Source organism: Podarcis erhardii (genome assembly GCF_964252035.2).
Source record: "Podarcis erhardii genome assembly, chromosome: 1".
In the NCBI taxonomy this organism is placed as follows: Eukaryota; Metazoa; Chordata; class Lepidosauria; order Squamata; family Lacertidae; genus Podarcis; species Podarcis erhardii.
The window spans coordinates 39,553,893-39,571,816 of NC_138497.1; the positions used below are offsets into that span (position 1 = coordinate 39,553,893).

Here is a 17,924-nt window from a genome sequence, read left to right on the forward strand (position 1 = left end):
TATGCGCCCCCTTGCCCAGATTATCTGGAGCTTTGGGCTGGGCTGTCACCAATATGCTGATGACACTCAGCTATCTGCTGATGGATGGCCACACCAACTTGACCCCGAACACACTGACCAGATGCTTGGAAGCTGTGGCTGGATGGTTTCGTGGGAGCCGATTGAAACTAAATCCTTCAAAGACAGAGGTCCTATGGCTAGGTCGGGATGGCATGGGGATGAGGGACCAACTCCCTTCTCTTGCGGGGGCCCAATTAGTGCCATTGCCTTCCGTTAAGGGTTTGGGTGTAATCCTTGACGCCTCCCTTTCCATGGAGGCGCAGGTTACAGCAACAGCCAAGGCGACATTTTTCCACCTTCGCCGCATCAAGCAGTTGGTCCCTTACCTTTCCCGCCCCGACTTGGCCACAGTGATCCATGCGACGGTCATCTCCAGGCTTGACTACTGTAATTTGCTCTATGCGGGGCTGCCCTTGAAGCTGTCCCAGAAACTCCAGCAGGTACAGAATGCTGCAGCGAGGCTCCTCATGGGGTCTCTGCCATGGGAGCATATTCACCCAGTGCTTTTCAAGCTGCACTGGCTCCCGGTGGAGTACAGGGTCAGATTTAAGGTGCTGCTTTTGACCTTTAAAGCCCTTCACGGCCTAGGACCCTCGTACCTACGGGACCGCTTCTCCCGGTATGCCCCACGGAGAGCCTCAAGGTCCATAAATAGCAACACCCTAGTGGTCCCGGGCCCTAAGGAAGTTAGATTGGCTTCAACCAGAGCCAGGGCCTTTTCAACTATGGCTCCGGCCTGGTGGAACGCTCTGCCTCATGAGACCAGGGCCCTGCAGGATCTGATTTCTTTCCGCAGGGCCTGTAAGAAAGAGTTGTTCCGCCCTGCCTTTGGCTTGGAGCCAATTTGATTCCCTCCCTCCCTCCCTCCCTCCCTCTCTTTTTTTTTTTTCTTTTCCTTCTCCTCCTGTGATGAGGCTACATTTTAATATTTCAATGTTCCATTTTTTTAATGTTGTATTTTATTTTTGTTTTTAAGTTGTAATCATTCATCTTGTTTTTATTATTGTTTGTAAGCCGCTCTGAGCCCGGCCTTGGCTGGGGAGGGCGGGGTATAAATAAATAAATAAATAAATTATTATTATTATTATTATTATTATTATTATTATTATTATTATTATTATTATTATATTAAATAAATAATAATTAAATCCCCACCAGGAATGGGGGAGAGACAGTGCTGAGGTGGGTGGTATACATGTTTTCTCATCTCCAGCCCAACTAGCTGCAAATTTTGAGTATTAGGACACATCAGTCATGCATACAAACAGTGGATCTGTGTCGGCAGGGGGTTGGGGTTGGGGAGAAGGATCTGCAACTTCTTATTTAAGGTGTCAGCATGCACACCTACGTTAGTGCCCAAGTAGATCCCTACATTCCTATCATAACTAAATTCTGTTTATCTTGTTCAGGTAAACTAGTATTTAACGTACCCTTCCCAGGCAGTCTATTCATGAAGGAAGAAGGAGAATACGAACATAAGCAGAGCGCAGCAGGATCAGGGGGCAAAGGCCCATATAGTTCAACATCCTGGTCTCATGGGGGCCAACCAAATGTCTGCTGGAAGCATGCAAGCAGGACCGCAGTGCAACAGCACTCTCTCTCCTTGTGATTCTGAGCACCTGGTTTTCAGAGGCATTCTGTCTCCCTACAAGGGAGCTAGAAAATAGCCATGATGGCCAGCACTATTGGATGATGGTGGCGCTGTGGTCTAAACCACTGAGCCTCTTGGGCTTGCCGATCAGGTCAGCAGTTTGAATCCCCATGATGGGGTGAGCTCCTGTTGCTCTGTCCCAGCTCCTGCCAACCTAGCAGTTCGAAAGCACACCAGTGCAAGTAGATAAATAGGTACCACTGCAGCGGGAAGATAAACAGCGTTTCCATATGCTCTGGTTTCCGTTGTGCCAGAAGCAGTTTAGTCATGCTGGCCACATGAACCAGAAAGCTGTCTGTGGACAAACACTGGCTCCCTTGGTCTGAAAGCGAGATGAGGGCCACAACCTCATAGTCACCTTTGACTGGACTTAACCATCCAGGGGTCCTTGACCTTTACCTTTACTGGATTTATATACCACCTTTTTGCCAAGGCCTGTAAACATGTTCACAATAGCAAACATTGATAGCCTTACTGCCCATGACTGGGAAAAAATATGTAGAAAATAAAGGGGGAAATCTGTTCCTCAAGACAAATTATATATATAAAAAATACAAAATGTAGCTACAGACAACATGGGCAAAAGGTCTCATTGGCTTCTTTGCAAGAACGAAATCCCTGTTAAGAGTGTTCAAATATATTAAAAAGGCTAGAATCCATAACTAAGTTATCTGCCTTCTGCTTTGCTCTCTACAGGATTGTACATTTCAACCGGCACTTCCCCATTTCAAAAGGGCTGGCAAAGTATTAGAAGAATTTAAAGATTTAACTTGAGAATGTGGTTCGCATCTGCCACAGTACAGGGCTGATTCCTCAGAGTCTACTTTGATAATGCATTACCTGCTCCACTGTTTATCTGACCAGCTTACTTCCTGCCAAGCTGGATCTCACTCACCAAATGGCTCCGAATTGTCACACTCTTTTTAAAGTTTTCTCCCGAGTTCTGTTCACATCAAAACACAGTTCCAGCTCTGCTTTGATTGCAAAACCACCCTGCCATGGGCTCTAATTACATATTTACGACCTACCGTTCATTGCATTTTATGCTGAAAATTTGAGGGGAAATGCATGAGATTTCCTTTACTTCTAACTCAGACTTAAAGAAACACATTTAAAAGGATTAACATCTTCCAAAGCTCACACAGAATGGAACTAAAATACTCTGAACACTCAGAACTGGTTTACAAGTAAGGTTATATGACGTTTGCTAAGCAGGATGGATGGGGGTGGAATCCAAAGTGGCGCCAAGTGATCGTTCCATCAGCACAAGGATTTCTGTTTGCGCAGCAGAATGCTCTCCCCCCTCCTCGCCCATGCACCCCCTAAATCTGTTCTAGAGGTTTCCCCAACCCCCTGGAGCAGATTTGAGGAGGACGTGTGGCACACAAAGGAGGAGGAAAGGGATGAAAGACCTGCTGTGCAAATGAAAATATTTGGGTTGATGTGACCCTGTAGCTGAATACCACTCCATGTGCCCCAACTTACAGAGAATGGTCTTCTGTTTGAAGGCACCATACAGCATTACAGTGGTACCTCGGGTTACATACGCTTCAAGTTACATACACTTCAGGTTACAGACTCCGCTAACCCAGAAATAGTGCTTCAGGTTAAGAACTTTGCTTCAGGATGAGAACAGAAATCATGCTCCAGCTGCACGGCGGCAGCAGGAGGCCCCATTAGCTAAAGTGGTGCTTCAGGTTAAGAACAGTTTCAGGTTAAGAACGGACCTCTGGAACGAATTAAGTACTTAACCCGAGGTACCACTGTACTGATAAATATTTAAAAACCTATTCTACCCATTACAGCATCAGAACATAAGGAAAGGGAAAATGGAAGGAAGGACATTTGATGTCCATTTTCCTGAACAAAATTATTCTTCAGAGACACATGTACTTTTGCACACACTTGTATTTATAAGCACTCACCCACTGTCTTTCACACACTTCAGATGTGTTCCTATTCCCCCCACACACACTAACACTATCTTCATTGAAATCCATGCTCAGCAACCAACCTAGGGCTCACATACGCTCAGAAGCAGGAAAGGGATGCAATAATTTCTATTCTGATACTAAGGAAATTCATTAGAGAAAAACTCCCTCTTCGTTGCATATTGCTGGTAAGATCCAATGACAAGGCTCGGAGGAAGCAAAAGTCAGCACAGGGCCAAACTAGAAGGAAGGCGGAAAAATACATAGGGTGAAAATTCCACAACTCTTTTACTGAAGCCTAAGGGTCAAAATAATGTTTGCCTATGCAGGCAATACTGTTTCACTATGGTCAGACAAAAAGATGCTGCCTTAGAATGAGTTTCCAACTAACTCTACTATAACATCCATTAAATACTTCATGAGTGATAGCAGGAAACACAGGTGAAAGAGAAAGAAAAGAATGGTTGGGAGCAAGTGAAGGAATATTTTGTTGGATAAAATTAAAGACAGCTAATGATTACCTCCAAAGTCCACACACACAAATAAACCCTTCCACTTGGGTCTTTCAAACCTCAGAATGAGTTTTGAAAGGTTGCCATCATTAAGGAAAATTAAATATCAACATCCTTTGATTGAAAACTAGATGCCCAGTATTAGATTACACAGTATCATTTGGACAAACAGCATTCTCCAAACAAAACCAAGATCAATTGTGTGATAGCATATATACATCTCTGGGTACTAACCAGTAAGGAAAATGTATCAAATATGCAAGAAAGGAAAAGCTTGCAAAAGCAGGACAGCGTTTCTCCACAATCTTAAGCATTCTTAAGATCTCATTTGCTGTAAGTTATGGGATAGCTAGTTATTGCATCATCAAATCTCTGCAGCTCTTTTTGAGCTGACAGGGTCATATACTCATACAGATAAACTGGTCAAGAGCAGAACGTAGTTTAGAGAGGAAGGCCGTGCCGCACTGAAATAGGACTCTTACAGGATATTGTTCTTTTTGAATGCTTTTATTTAACATTCAATCTCTCTTAAAACTCCCACTTTATTGCTTCATTAGCATCTATGAGATTCCAAGTGAGTTTAAAAGGGGAGGGGGTGGAGAGAATAAGCACATTCAAAATAGACTTTATTGTGTGACGTTAACTCCAGACTTATTAGACTGTTAACACATCTGTACATTAAGAGGCACTTCAGACATTAACCATGTAACAGGCTAACAATAAAAGCTCACAATAAAAGCTCCAAAAAAGGTTTTCCCCAACGCCTGCACGCAAAAACCAGAAAACTGGCACAGCTACACCTATAAACTAATTTGTATTTCAACTGCCTGTCAAAATCACTAGTTCCTGAATCGGTATATCAAATTATGGTAGATCATTTGGGCGCACACCATTTAAAAGGGTAAAAAATAGTACTTGATTTTCCAGGACGTGAGAAACTTCTCTCAGTTCTTTGGTGTGAGTTACGCACATGGCAATGCCATTCTGGAGCACAGCGAAGCAGGACTGTTAAAATGTGCTGTTTGACATTTCTATAGAATGATCATGACAAAATATCCTAGCAGACTGTGCTCTTTTTACTTGACGTGTTTTGCCATTTCACCCACATGGACGGCTTTGTCTCTTGTTCAAGAACTTCTGGAGCGCCCACCCTTCCAAAAGCACCAACCATTCTTAAAACTTAGTGGGGGGGGGCAGTGAGACACCAATTCAACATCAAGTTCTAACGGCTCAACAACTTCAGATACCAAAACCAGCAGGACAAGCTTTGTGCGAGGGTAACAAATAATAAGAAAAATTAGGCTGATTCTGCAGTCTGCTTCTGCAACTCTTGTTAAAGCACAGCAGTGGATAATTTTCTTTTAAAATCAAAAGCTTGATTTCAGCTACACTGCTCCCCTTTAGCAAAAATCTTGAGAGCTCTTCAAAACTCTGTAGAGAAAGTATTACACTTTTAAGTGCTGTTAGAAGACATAGCCAACCAGCGAAAGGAGAAGGCTGGTGTGAAGCTGTGAAGTTTTAAAAATGTCTAAGCAAGAATACACCCCACTAAGCCACCTCTTAATTATTTTAAAGGAATGAAGCAGCAAGAGAAATCCCAGCCCCTCCACCTCAAAAATATGAAATTTATATGAATTATAGAAGAAGGTGATTTCCTTTTACTCCCCCCACAAAAGTCCCTGGACCTATTTACCTGCAATTTGGCAGGCTTTATTGATTTTGGAGGAGCTCCTGTGCATTTCATTCACTTTGGTCAAAAGGGGGAAACGATAATAGCTGTTTTTAGATTCCTCATAATAGTGAATGGAGAAGACAGAGCTTCAGCAGAGTGACTCAGAACCTGAAACACAGATCTAAACGGAGAGAGCACAGTGCATCTCAAACACTGGATTTTTTTATATAAAGAAAATGCACACAGAATCATAAAGTTGTAAGGGACCTCAAGGGTCATCTAGTTCAGCTCCTGGCACTGCAGGAATCTCAGCTTAAGCATTCATATGCAGATACAGAGTGAATCTTGGGGCCCACTCACACTCCTAATAACTACTTCATGTTCAGCTGAAGTCTGATGGGAACACAGAATTCAATTCAGGTACCTGAAATAAATAGGTGGAGCAGTTCTCCAGTTGCCGCACACCGGTTGGAAGGGAACAAAAAGACTGTCTTTAGCTAGTAAGGAAGGGGCAGAAATGAACAACCGAATATGTTTTGACATACAACATAATACTTTATTATCCTTCTGCCACAGCATGCAAGCATTGTCACTGGACTTTTGCTTTTGGCAAATCTCTGGTTTTGTAAGCTGGAACAATTGGCATGTTTCCTTTTGTTTTTTTATTACACTACTCAAATTCACGAGCTTTCAACTTCAGCATTTAGAAAAGAAAGTACATGTGATCTTTATCTACTAGACATAGTTGTCCCTTGCTAATTTTATTTTATTTTATTTTATTTTATTTTATTTGTCTTCCTCTAAGGTTGAATTATGACCCTGGCTGTAGAGACTAACCTGCTGCTTTTTATAGTGGGCTGGCCGACTCTTTCAGAATCAGATTTATTCACAGGACATCTTTGCAGCCTACAATGCTGAACAGTAGGCCAGGCCGCATTCCTCATGGATAGATCTATTTGCAAGAGTATCCGTTTGTTTTTCTTTAAAGCAGGCTAGGCGGCTTTCCTACAAGGGTATCCACTCATAGAAAATTTCTCCCAATTGCTATATTTTCATAAGAGGCTTTGGTGACAAAATTGAAGCCTGTTTTCACTATCATGACTTGAGTGTTTGTTTGGTTTTTTGCATGATAATGGAAAGACGATGGGTGGGCATTCCATCATCATCAGGTGGTGATGCAGAAATGAGACCTTGTGTATATGGTGGTACAGCAGGGGCTGCTAACCTCTGATCTCCAGGTGTTCTTATTGGTATTAAATTTATATCCCAACCTTCATCCCAAGAGGAGCCCAAGGTGGCAAACAGATGATCAAACATTGTTGTTGGGACTCTAGCTCCCATCAGCTCAAACCAGCATGACCCAGGGATGATGGGAGTTGGGGATTCAACAGAGGTCATAGGTTGGCCACCTACCGAGATAAAGGGCACAAACATTTCTAGCATGCGAGGAGGAACTTGGGCCGGTTGGCAAATTTTGTCAAGGGCTTTTGGAAGATACAAATATGCACACACACCTCGTCGGAGTTTGCACTGAATGTGTGATGGGAACACAAACAGCACAACTTGTCCTGATTCATGACCTAAAGACAGTGCAATACGGTGGATGACTATGATAATGATGAAGTTCAGGTTACATAGCCCTGCAACCATTCTCTGACTCAAAAAGAGTCCTCTTCTGTGTCTGTTTTTCACATTTCACAGGTGCCAATAGCTACAAGATAAGACCATGGTCTTTTAACTAGTCAGCCAGCTCCTCCAGGGAGGCAGCTTCTACAAAAGTTCACCTTGTTGTTGTTGTTGTTTAGTCGTTTAGCCGTGTCCGACTCTTCGTGACCCCATGGTCCAGAGCACACCAGGCACTCCTGTCTTCTACTGCCTCCTGCAGTTTGGTCAAACTCATGTTCGTAGCTTCAAGAACACTGTCCAACCATCTCATCCTCTGTCGTCCCCTTCTCCTTGTGCGCTCTCCATCTTTCCCAACATCAGGGTCTTTTCCAGGGAGTCTTCTCTTCTCATGAAGTGGCCAAAGTATTGAGCCTCAGCTTCAGGATCTGTCCTTCCAGTGAGCACTCGGGGCTGATTTCCTTAAGAATGGATAGGTTTGATCTTCTTGCAGTCCATGGGACTCTCAAGAGTCTCCTCCAGCACCATAATTCAAAAGCATCAATTCCCATATAATCCTGCAGTTGGTTCTAGCTTTCTGGAAAGACAACTTCACTTGCAGCTGTCCAAGGTCCTGTATCCTCCCTACTTGACTTGGACTTGTAACTGGACGTTGCTTGCTTCCCCTGTGAGCCTGAAGCATCCACAAAATTGGAACCACTTAGAACTAATGGTTAAGTATCTGGCCTTAAGTAAGGGCAGCTCAACTGTGAAATACAAAGCTTGCGCGGGAAACTTTTCAGAAGTATACAGAAACTGGCAAATACACAAATGCAATGTTTAAGCAAAAGTACAAACAGATGTAATGTCTTTTAACACAAAAGTACATGCTGTTATTTTTCTAGCTAACACAGAACTAGTAAACAATTTCAAAGAAATAAAACATAAGTATCCTGAGTCATTAAGACAGGAAATGCAACTAAGCATCAATGGAAGTTGATTAAATAATTCATTGATCACATGCTGTGACTGACTGATTATATCATGCACCCAAATTTCTTTTGGTATTACAAATATGTAATGAAAATATAGCTATATTTTCACTGAGTGGAGGTTTCTAGGCAAAGGCACTGATCTAAAACATTATGGCTTTTTAGCATGAGAAAATGCACAGAGATTTTTTTTTCATCCCATAGCTTTCAATCCTCTTCTATTTTCTGCAGAGTTTGTACTGGAAGAAATATACAGTACATTCATCATGTGAACAGCACTTTTAGTTTGCAACAGCTGCATAATCACTTCATTCATTGTCAAACTTATAATGCAGGTCCATATTATACCTATCTTATGGAGAAAAAATGTGGGTTGGAGTCCTGTTACCCCTATTCATCCCAAACTACAATGTTCCAATGTGTTTATATCACAGACAAAAGTATATTCTAGAAGATAATGGTTAAATAATGCTGAAATCCAAATTATTATGCAGCCAAGGGTCTTTGTGGTCAATTCTATTGATTAATAGACAGACAGACAGATTTGTACCTGCACTGCTATTATGATACAACGTAACACGGCTCTGGGTTTCATCTGTCAAGTAACACTGTGTTTATTAATTCAAAATGCTTTAGAACTTCCTGCAGCTTCAGTGTGGAAGCAAAAAATGCAATGTGAATAGATGTTAGTATGTACTTCTTTTGACTAGAAATGCAACAGGTGTTAGAAGTTACAGGCTTTTTGTTCTACCTTTAAAAAAACTTAATACTTTTTTTCTAAGAAAAAATAATAACTATGTAATCTGAAGTTCAAAACACATTGTTTTATGTAATCTATGGTTCATAGCACATTATTAGAGCATATATGATTAACCAGAAAGACATGTCACAACCTAATTAAAAATGTTTCACACACGTATTAAAGTATGTTATCTTGAGACTTTTACTAAAATAATATTTATTCTGGAGTACTGCCACATAATTCACATCTCCCTCAAGCCTATAAGTTTTCCCAACATAAATGAAAACTGTACTGTTGATAAAGATAGAATCAATATTAGCATTTTATAAAAAGTCTATTGTGAGGGCTACTTTGCAAACAAAAATTGATTTATAATGGCCTGAACATTATTAAAGTCCACTTCTATGGTGCACAATCTAATAAATAACAAGCTAACAAAAACTTTACATAGTTCTTCTTGATCTAGTTCTAATGGCACAGCATTATTAGTTTCTCATGTATCATGTTCCCAGATACAGTGTGTTGAAAGATTTATTCATCTTGAGTTGTGCCCTAAGGTAATTGGGTTTTTAAAGAACCTGAATTCTACAATTATATCCATACCAAAAAAAGAAAAGAAAAGAAAAGACAGAACAGCCATCCTTTTTAAACTGACAAGAAACACTGAATCCCACGATTTAGGAATTTGTGTTTTAAAAGCTATTACGTTCATTTCCCTCTTTTTTATTTCTATTTTTTTTGTATTAGCCCTTCAAATTGCAAATGCTCAACTGTCACAAAAGATCAGTGTTAGTGAGCCGCCAACATTAATCTTTTGTTTGAAGTGTATGAAGACAGACAAATAAAGGAAACATCACTAAATATCATCCCGAAGAAGCAGCAGATATTGAAATGGTAAACAACAACCCATGAACACTAGTTGCAATGCTATTGGGTAGAAGAAATTTCTAAATATCAAAGATAGCGGCATCATCGTCAGCTGGTCCATAAACAAACAATAGTCAATTGACAACATTGGACCTTTTCTTCCTTGCTATACTACTGTAAATAAACATGCTCCCCTTGCCTGTCTGAATTCTACATGCCCATTTTCACAAATGCCGCAGCAGATAAGTAACACTGTCATGTCCGTTTTGTCAAGTACATGCTGATGATCCTTTTCGATCTGCAGTTTGGGAACATTATCAAGGTCAGGAGCAATCGCTCAGAAAAGCCCTCCTGATGTGCATATATCTAGTAATTTCTGCAAGAAATAAATGGCACAATAATAACACACGGTGAATCAAGTGCTTCTCTCTCTCACACGCACAAAAATTCAAAAGGCTCATTTTAATAAAAACCTTTCACATTGCACAAGGAAGGCATATGGAAGGCATCTAGTCAAATGCGCAGAGTGCATTTGTGTATATTACGCATGTACAAACCGTCGACATCAAAATTGTTTACAGTGCCACACTTATCATCCTGAAGTCAAACTTCTCTATGTGTTGGGCAAATGCCCACCTCTTTCAACTCCTCTGACCTCCACTTGTGTGTGTGTGTGACAAATTGGTTGTGAGGCATTTACAACTGATGCACATATCACAAAATTATTTCTGCCAAGCTTCCTCCATGACCTGCCCGTGGGACATGACATGCTCTGAGACGCATTGCTCTATCAAACCGAATCTTTCCAGGACAATGCAAATTATGACAAATTCCATCATCCTGCATTATGCGCTTCATGCTAATCTTCCTAATTCGAGAGAATCGGGAGGGTTTGCTGTTCTGCTGAAGGGCACGTTGTCTGATTGAATGATGGTGAAAGAATGTTTGCAAACCCACCCACCCCCCATCTTCTAATCCCAGCTGTGGCCACCTCTGCCCTACAACCACCATCCAACCTTTTCTGCTATTGAATTTCCTGCTCAGAATTAATTCAGGATCCATGTGGTCCTTTTTGTTGTTGCTTCAGCACATAATAAAATATCGCCAAGGATTATGCTGTGGTCTCGGAGTTAAAGGGTATTTTATTTTTAGAACAGTATTCTGAAACAAATGTTGCCCACCGAGTCTTCCTGATGACTTGTCCTAGGCTGTCAGGCTGTCACATTGGGAATGCAGCTTTGCTGATAAGTTAAACCGTATCTCCCATAGTGGCTTTTGAAGCAATCATTTCAATGATAGGATTCAGGCGATTTCCAGTCTCAAACACTTTTGACTTTGGGATGTTATGCTGCTGGCTCAAAGCAAACAGTCAACCTGCAAAGCATTTCTTGAAAAAGTCTCCAAGAAAACATGAGCCTCAGACAATTCCTCATTGATTCAGAAGGTGGCAGTATTACTACACAAAAGAAGCTGGTCAGACATCATATTCTAATCCCATCTAGCAGAAACAAACATATTTAATTCCCAGAGATACATATATTTTATCCCATGGCATAATTTACTTATAACATTAAAACTCAAAAATGAAACAATTTGCAGCAATAACCATGATTATGATGTTAGTGGCATGAATGTTACTGGCCAGATTAGACTAAAGTATACCTAGAACCAAAGATCAGGGGAATTTTATTATTTATTTTTAAATCATTAGCAACATCATCACTGGCAGAACTTGCATTCCTTAAAAGCATCCTCAGCTTTGGTGAGAGAAGAAATGGTTTGTTGGGACAGAAAGACTGAAATAACACTATTTGTATATACACACACACATATATATACACACATACATAAATACACACACACACAAAAATAAATATATGCAGTATATATATAGAGAGAGAGAAATGTGCAACATAATTTTTCTAAGAAAGCAGCAACAATGAAAATCTTTCCTTACAGCGACACGGGAAATGAAGACAAAAACACCAAAACAACTTACGTACCTAGAAATGTTACATTGTGGTTAAAACTTTCCTGTTCTTTAAACAAACTATCCCTATTACCAAGCTGAATTTATTATCATCAGAATTCTAAAACAGAAGAACTCTACAAAACAATCTAACTTCTTAATTACTTCTTCATTAGTGATCTGTTTTATTTCAAGCAACACTCTTGTCCAGGTGAAAAATGAACTTCACATCTAGTTTATTTTTGTTCGGTAGTGTAAAAGAAGGCATACAGAAAATTAGAAGCCCTCAATATTTTAAGCCACGAGGAAGAAACGAACATTTCTCTTTCATTAGCCAGTGCAGCTGATGGTGAAGGTTTGTTCTGAATGCCACAGATATGATTCCTCTTGGGCTGCTACTTTAAATCTGAGCTCAACGACTTCTTCCGAATAACGAAGCACAACTCGTACTTCCTCTCTAGGTGAGCAAGCTTTCAAGACACAGACTTGAAGCAGCAGCTCAAATATGGGCAACTTTTGATTTAGCATTTGCATGCCAGGCTTTAAAGGGAATCTTGCGTAATCGGTTTGATGTGTTACTGAGTCTTTGTACATGCCTAATAAATACATAGCAGAGAGCCACATTAAAGTATTAGTAAGAAGAGACAGGGAGATCTTTAGCTTTGTACTTCATTCCCAGTGAGGCTCAAACCCTCAGAGGTAAATGACTATGTGAGCACCCTTTCAGAAAAGGCACCGGGTACACCCTGCGCATGCTGCAGCTTGTTGACATGAAGCAGGGCAGGCAGACACCAATAATACATGAAGTGTGGTTCAGAGGCAATTAGGATCAGTTGTCAAGGCCAGGCCATTAATGAAAGAACATGTCAGAGGAGCTGGAGACTTCAATGGTTGAGGGCAAGAAGGCGATTTAGTGTGACAGATCGAGTCCTTCCAATGTCCTCAGTGGTACATGCTAATACCAGCCTTAACAACCTTTTGTGGCAGTGTATAATGCGACTAACATGGACTTTGATTCAGCAAAATGACTGCTGCCACTGTTAGTCTGTCTCATTCCAACAACAGTAAGAGCACTGCTTCAAATAATTACCCACTTCCTTCTCCCTCCCCCTTTCTCCTTGTCTAATGCAGTGGGCTTTTATGCACGCCATACAGTTTTTTGCTAGAAGGTCACAACACTTGTCCTGCTGTTTTCTGTTTGTTTGTGCAGTGTTCTTTCCTTTTTTTAAAAAAGAAGAAGAAGCTGAAATATATTTAAAAGTGCTGCCTTGGATTAAAATAAAATTAAGAACTCAGCCTCTACTGGCTATGGGCGAAGTCAAGTGCAGGAAATCAAAGCAGGAAACAATGTCCTATCTGTGCAATCCGTGGGGCAAGGAGCAAAATGTTACTGGCAACATCTTCACCCGGTCCTTGGGATTAAAAGCAGGAGGGAAGTGCCATCCTTATCCAAATGAGATGCTGGATCTGTGCCTCTGCACTGCTACCCATTTTGATCATAAATGGAATCAAAACCGAATGCAAATCATTTAGAAGGAAACGTACCTTCGTGAAAAACTGTTAATACTTCTTGCAAGGACGTACTCAAAGTAGCCATATTTTAATATGTGTGGAATGAAAACATTAAAAGCAACTCAAATTATTATTTCGGCCCCCTTCTTTCTTTTTTTGCTGTTTTAAAATCATAAGACTTGCCTCATTACTCTCCACAGTTTAAACCTATTACCCCATTCTACAAATATTTGCTTCTTTTCACTGCCCAAATATGCTCTTCTTATGTTTTCCTGCCTAGCTTATCCCACATGTATAATCATATAAAAATATACTAAAAGGCAGTAGGTGTGCTGTGAAGTTATTGTAACAGGTGAAAACAAAACTGTGTATTTGATGGAAGTGGCCATTCCTTGGCAGGGTACATTCAAAAAGCCAAGCATAGAGGCAAAAGACAAAAAATAAAACCCTCACATTGATCTTTCTTCTTTGCTCCTCTCCCTTCTTTCTTTCTTACCTTTGGTCAGATGGGCCTATTTCTATCACTTTTGTCATTTAGCAATGCCTTGACTGACCTTTCCAGAGGCAATACTTAGTTATGAATGACAGGAAAGGCTGTTTCTGGTGGGATGGTTTTGCTCCCCCTCTGGTTTATTGTCACAATACCCTGCCTTCTTTCATTTTTCTCTTCCTGTAACTTTTCTTTTTCTTCCTTTAAGAAGTATGTGCACTCCTGAGGAAGTTTCTCAATGGTAATTTAAATACACAAAAAGTAAAACTGACCTATAAACTCACAGATGCTGGGTACAATCCAGAATGAAGCTCATATGCATTTTCTTAAACACCATCCTTGGATAGTAGAAGATTCATTCCATTTGATAAAGTGAATGAGGACATTCTATTAATTCCTACTTACCTATGGTGAGCGAGGGGGCACTTTGATTTTTAGTGGATAGTATGCAAGGAATTGATGCTTTCAGGATAAATAATCTCTTGACTCACCCTGGAACCTACAAGGTAAGTAGAATCTGCATATTCACTTCACTGAATGGAATGAATCCCTTTCTGAAGCAAATGCCTTGCCCCAGCTCTTATTTTTATTCCTGTGTGCAGTTTCACTGATGCCAAGTCTGTGAGACTTATTAAGAACACCAACACTACATTTATACCAAACCTAGCAATTCAGTATTAAGAGTATAATAATGAAATATCTGAAAGGCTGCTGTATTATGTTCAGGATAAGCGATGCATTCTACTCACAGGTCTTCAAAATACAATTTCTCAACTCTGCCCCACCCCACCTATGTTGCCTCTGGGTCCGTCTCCCCCCCCGCCAATATATGTTAGAGGTAGAGGTAGATCAATGCCCATGGCTGGTAGACTTCCAGCCCAATAATATCTGGAAGGGTAACAGGTTCCCATTCCAGTTGTAAAGGATTTCCTCATCGCTCTTTCCTCACAACTACATGAGCTTTTCAGCAGATCTAGAACCAGCTCTTGGTTCCCAACTGATACTACCAACTGTCAGTATCCTCTTATTTCACCTTCATCTTTTGAACTCTACAGAATCGCTTCAAGTGGGCAAATGTAGAACTCACGTTACTTGTTTGGATAACATAGAGCCCAAGACTGCAGATCACCTTCAACAATTGTTGAATACTACTCTATGTAAGAAATTGTTACTTCAGATGTTGGTGGTACTGGTTTGCTTGATCCACCTGAGTTTGTTATTATTCTATCATCTATCTATCTATCTATCTATCTATCTATCTATCTATCTATCTATCTATCTATCTATCTAGAATAGGCTATGTGCCCTTCATGTGTCCTTGGACTCCTATGTCCCATCAGCCCCAGCATGGCCAGTGGTCAAGGATGATAGGAGCTGTAGACCAGCAATATCTGGAAGTCACCTCAGCGGCTACTGCTTATATACTGACTCAGAGTAAATCTACTGAAATTAATAAACATGCCTATGTAAGGTCCATTAATTTCAATGGGTCTTCTCAGAGTAAAACTTAGTTAGACACTACTCAAAGGCCACATCTGCAGCTTTCATTTACATTTAAGATGCTTCTTACAGTGTTGTACCACTTTAACTGTAATGGCTTCCCCTCTCCCCAAAGAATCCTGGGAAGTGCATTTTGTTAAGAGAGTTAGGAAATATCTATTCCCCTCACAGAGCCACAATTCACAGACTGAAGAAATGATTGTTAAACCACTCTGGCCATGCTCAGGGGACTTCTGAGATATGCAGATGTTTGACTTTAAAAAGTAATTAAAGGAGGGGAGGAACTTATGGCTCAATGTGGACTGAAGTTGCTCAACGGAGTCATGTTGGAAAAGAAAGCTGGAAAATGGGAAGAGTGAAGGAGTTGTATTGATTAAACACTTAAAAGCTTATTACAGTGATCTGGAAGAGACATGCCTGTCCAGCTAGACTCCAGAACTGACTCAGTCCTGGGGATACACAATATCCTTTTGTTGCAGATCCTACTTGTTCTTTATATTTGGGAAGTTTTGCTCACATCTGGGGCAAGTCTACTCTCTCAGCTTGTTTTTCCGAATATTCGCAGAAGGAGCATATTTATTAATTATCTGACTCAAGCCTGTGTAACACTAGCAACTGCTTCATCATTGAACCTGCCAGCTGAGTGCTAGTGTTCCAGTATCTAAAATGCTGTGCTATTCCTTCTTGACATAAATGTTCCCAGCAAATGCAAATTCTTCAACTTTCATTTAATGGCATAGGTACTATTGCTTCCTTTTGTAACTAAGCATTTCTAAATTGTATTCTGCCTCAAGAAAGTCAAACTTAAAACAGGGCTTCCTAATTTATTAATTCATGCTTTAATAATATGTTGCTATGCGGATATGGCAATAAATATCATTAAAAGCATTAGGATCAAAGATCCCTGGATATATAGATGGCAAATGAAATTCATAAAAGGCCTCATACTTGACTAATATAAAAATATATATCTTACTTTAGAAATAGTTGTGCTTAATGAGACATCTTTCCTTGTAATTATCTTTTCCCACAAAAATGAGCTTGTTTTAATAATAAATAAATGAATACATTTTTCAAACCTAGTAGTACAGAACTGAATGCAAACACAACTTTATTACAAATAACATCCTGTGCAGCAGTTCAGAATTGAAATAAATGAAGTAGAATTAAATCTATTATTTTAATGCATACCGACAAACAGGCGCACACAGTGACCCTCATGCCAACTAAAACACCTTGAAAACTAAAACCACCATAAACGCTGGGTGACACCAGTTATGCTGAACAGAAATAAACTGTGGGACAAGGGTGGAGAATTATGTGGCAGTCATTTTTTCTTTATCCCCTTTATCCCCAATGTAAAGGTATAGCTAATACATGTTTGTTTTTCATAAATTCTTTTACAGGGAGCGAGATGATTCAAGGGGGCTTTAAAATGAGTCAAGTAAATGGGATTTATTTTGTGGGAGGGATCTACGAGAGAAATGAGTGTCTGTGAGTAAATTACACAAAAAAAGGGAATTGATTGGAGGGGGCTGGTGTTTCGGGCTCTACCTTATACAGTGGTACCTCAAGTTACATACGCTTCAGGTTACAGACTCCGCTAACCCAGAAATATTACCTCGGGTTAAGAACTTTGCTTCAGGATGAGAACAAAAATTGCACGCCAGCAGCGCAGCGAAAGCAGGAGGCCCCATTAGCTATAGTGGTGCTTCAGGTTAAGAACGGTTTCAGGTTAAAAACAGACCTCCAGAACGAATTAAGTTCTTAACCCGAGGTACCACTGTATCTATTTTGCTATCTTGGGTAAGACGCTTATTGCCATCCAGTCCCGTGATCTGCATCCAACAATAACTAATCCAATCTTTCTGGGAACTTACAACCAGCGGGGGGCAACAACATCCCTCATTTGTCCTATCCCAGCCACTTGGTTGTCAAAGGCTGTCTGAAAGAAAAGACCTCCCTTCTTCCCTTAACTCGCTCAGGCGTTGAGAAGCCCTCTTGGTGGTTCTGCTGCCCTCAGAAGTTTGGGGATGGTGATGGCCTGAGAGAGGGCATTTTCTGTGGCAGCCCCGACGTTGTGGCCTTCCCTCATCACAGAGCTGCATCTGGCACCTTTGCTATATACAACTTTCAGCAGATGCTGAAGACACACCTCTTTACCCTGGCACTTGATACCTGAAATGTGTGCTTTCAGGACCCACCCTATTTCTGTTACGGTGTCAAGGTCTGGTTCACGGGCAAACAAAGTCCCGGCAGGGAACGTCAGGACCGGGGGCAAGATGGCGGGGTAGGAGCAGGAACGGGGGTCCAGAAGCCAGGAGTCAGGAAGCCAAGAGTCCAAGGGTCAGAGAGCCGGGAGTCAAGAAGCAAGGAGTCACGAAGTAAAGGGTCTGAGGATCAAGAAGAAAGGAGTCATGAAGT

General features: G+C 40.8%; 1 protein-coding gene across 6 annotated transcripts in view; it reads right to left on the bottom strand.

Moving 5' to 3' along the window:
• DPH6 (diphthamine biosynthesis 6) overlaps positions 1 to 17,924 on the bottom strand; it is a 238,385-nt gene that overhangs the window by 91,280 nt on the left and 129,181 nt on the right. The window contains exon 13 of one of the 6 annotated variants that reach the window (XM_081861073.1): positions 11,075 to 11,527. The exons of the other annotated variants lie outside the window; for them this stretch is intronic. Within the exon in view, the coding sequence (XP_081717199.1) occupies positions 11,504 to 11,527 (24 nt within the window). The 3' untranslated portion in view covers positions 11,075 to 11,503. Of the gene's footprint in view, positions 1 to 11,074; positions 11,528 to 17,924 lie in introns of those variants that run through there. 6 annotated transcript variants of the gene reach the window in all.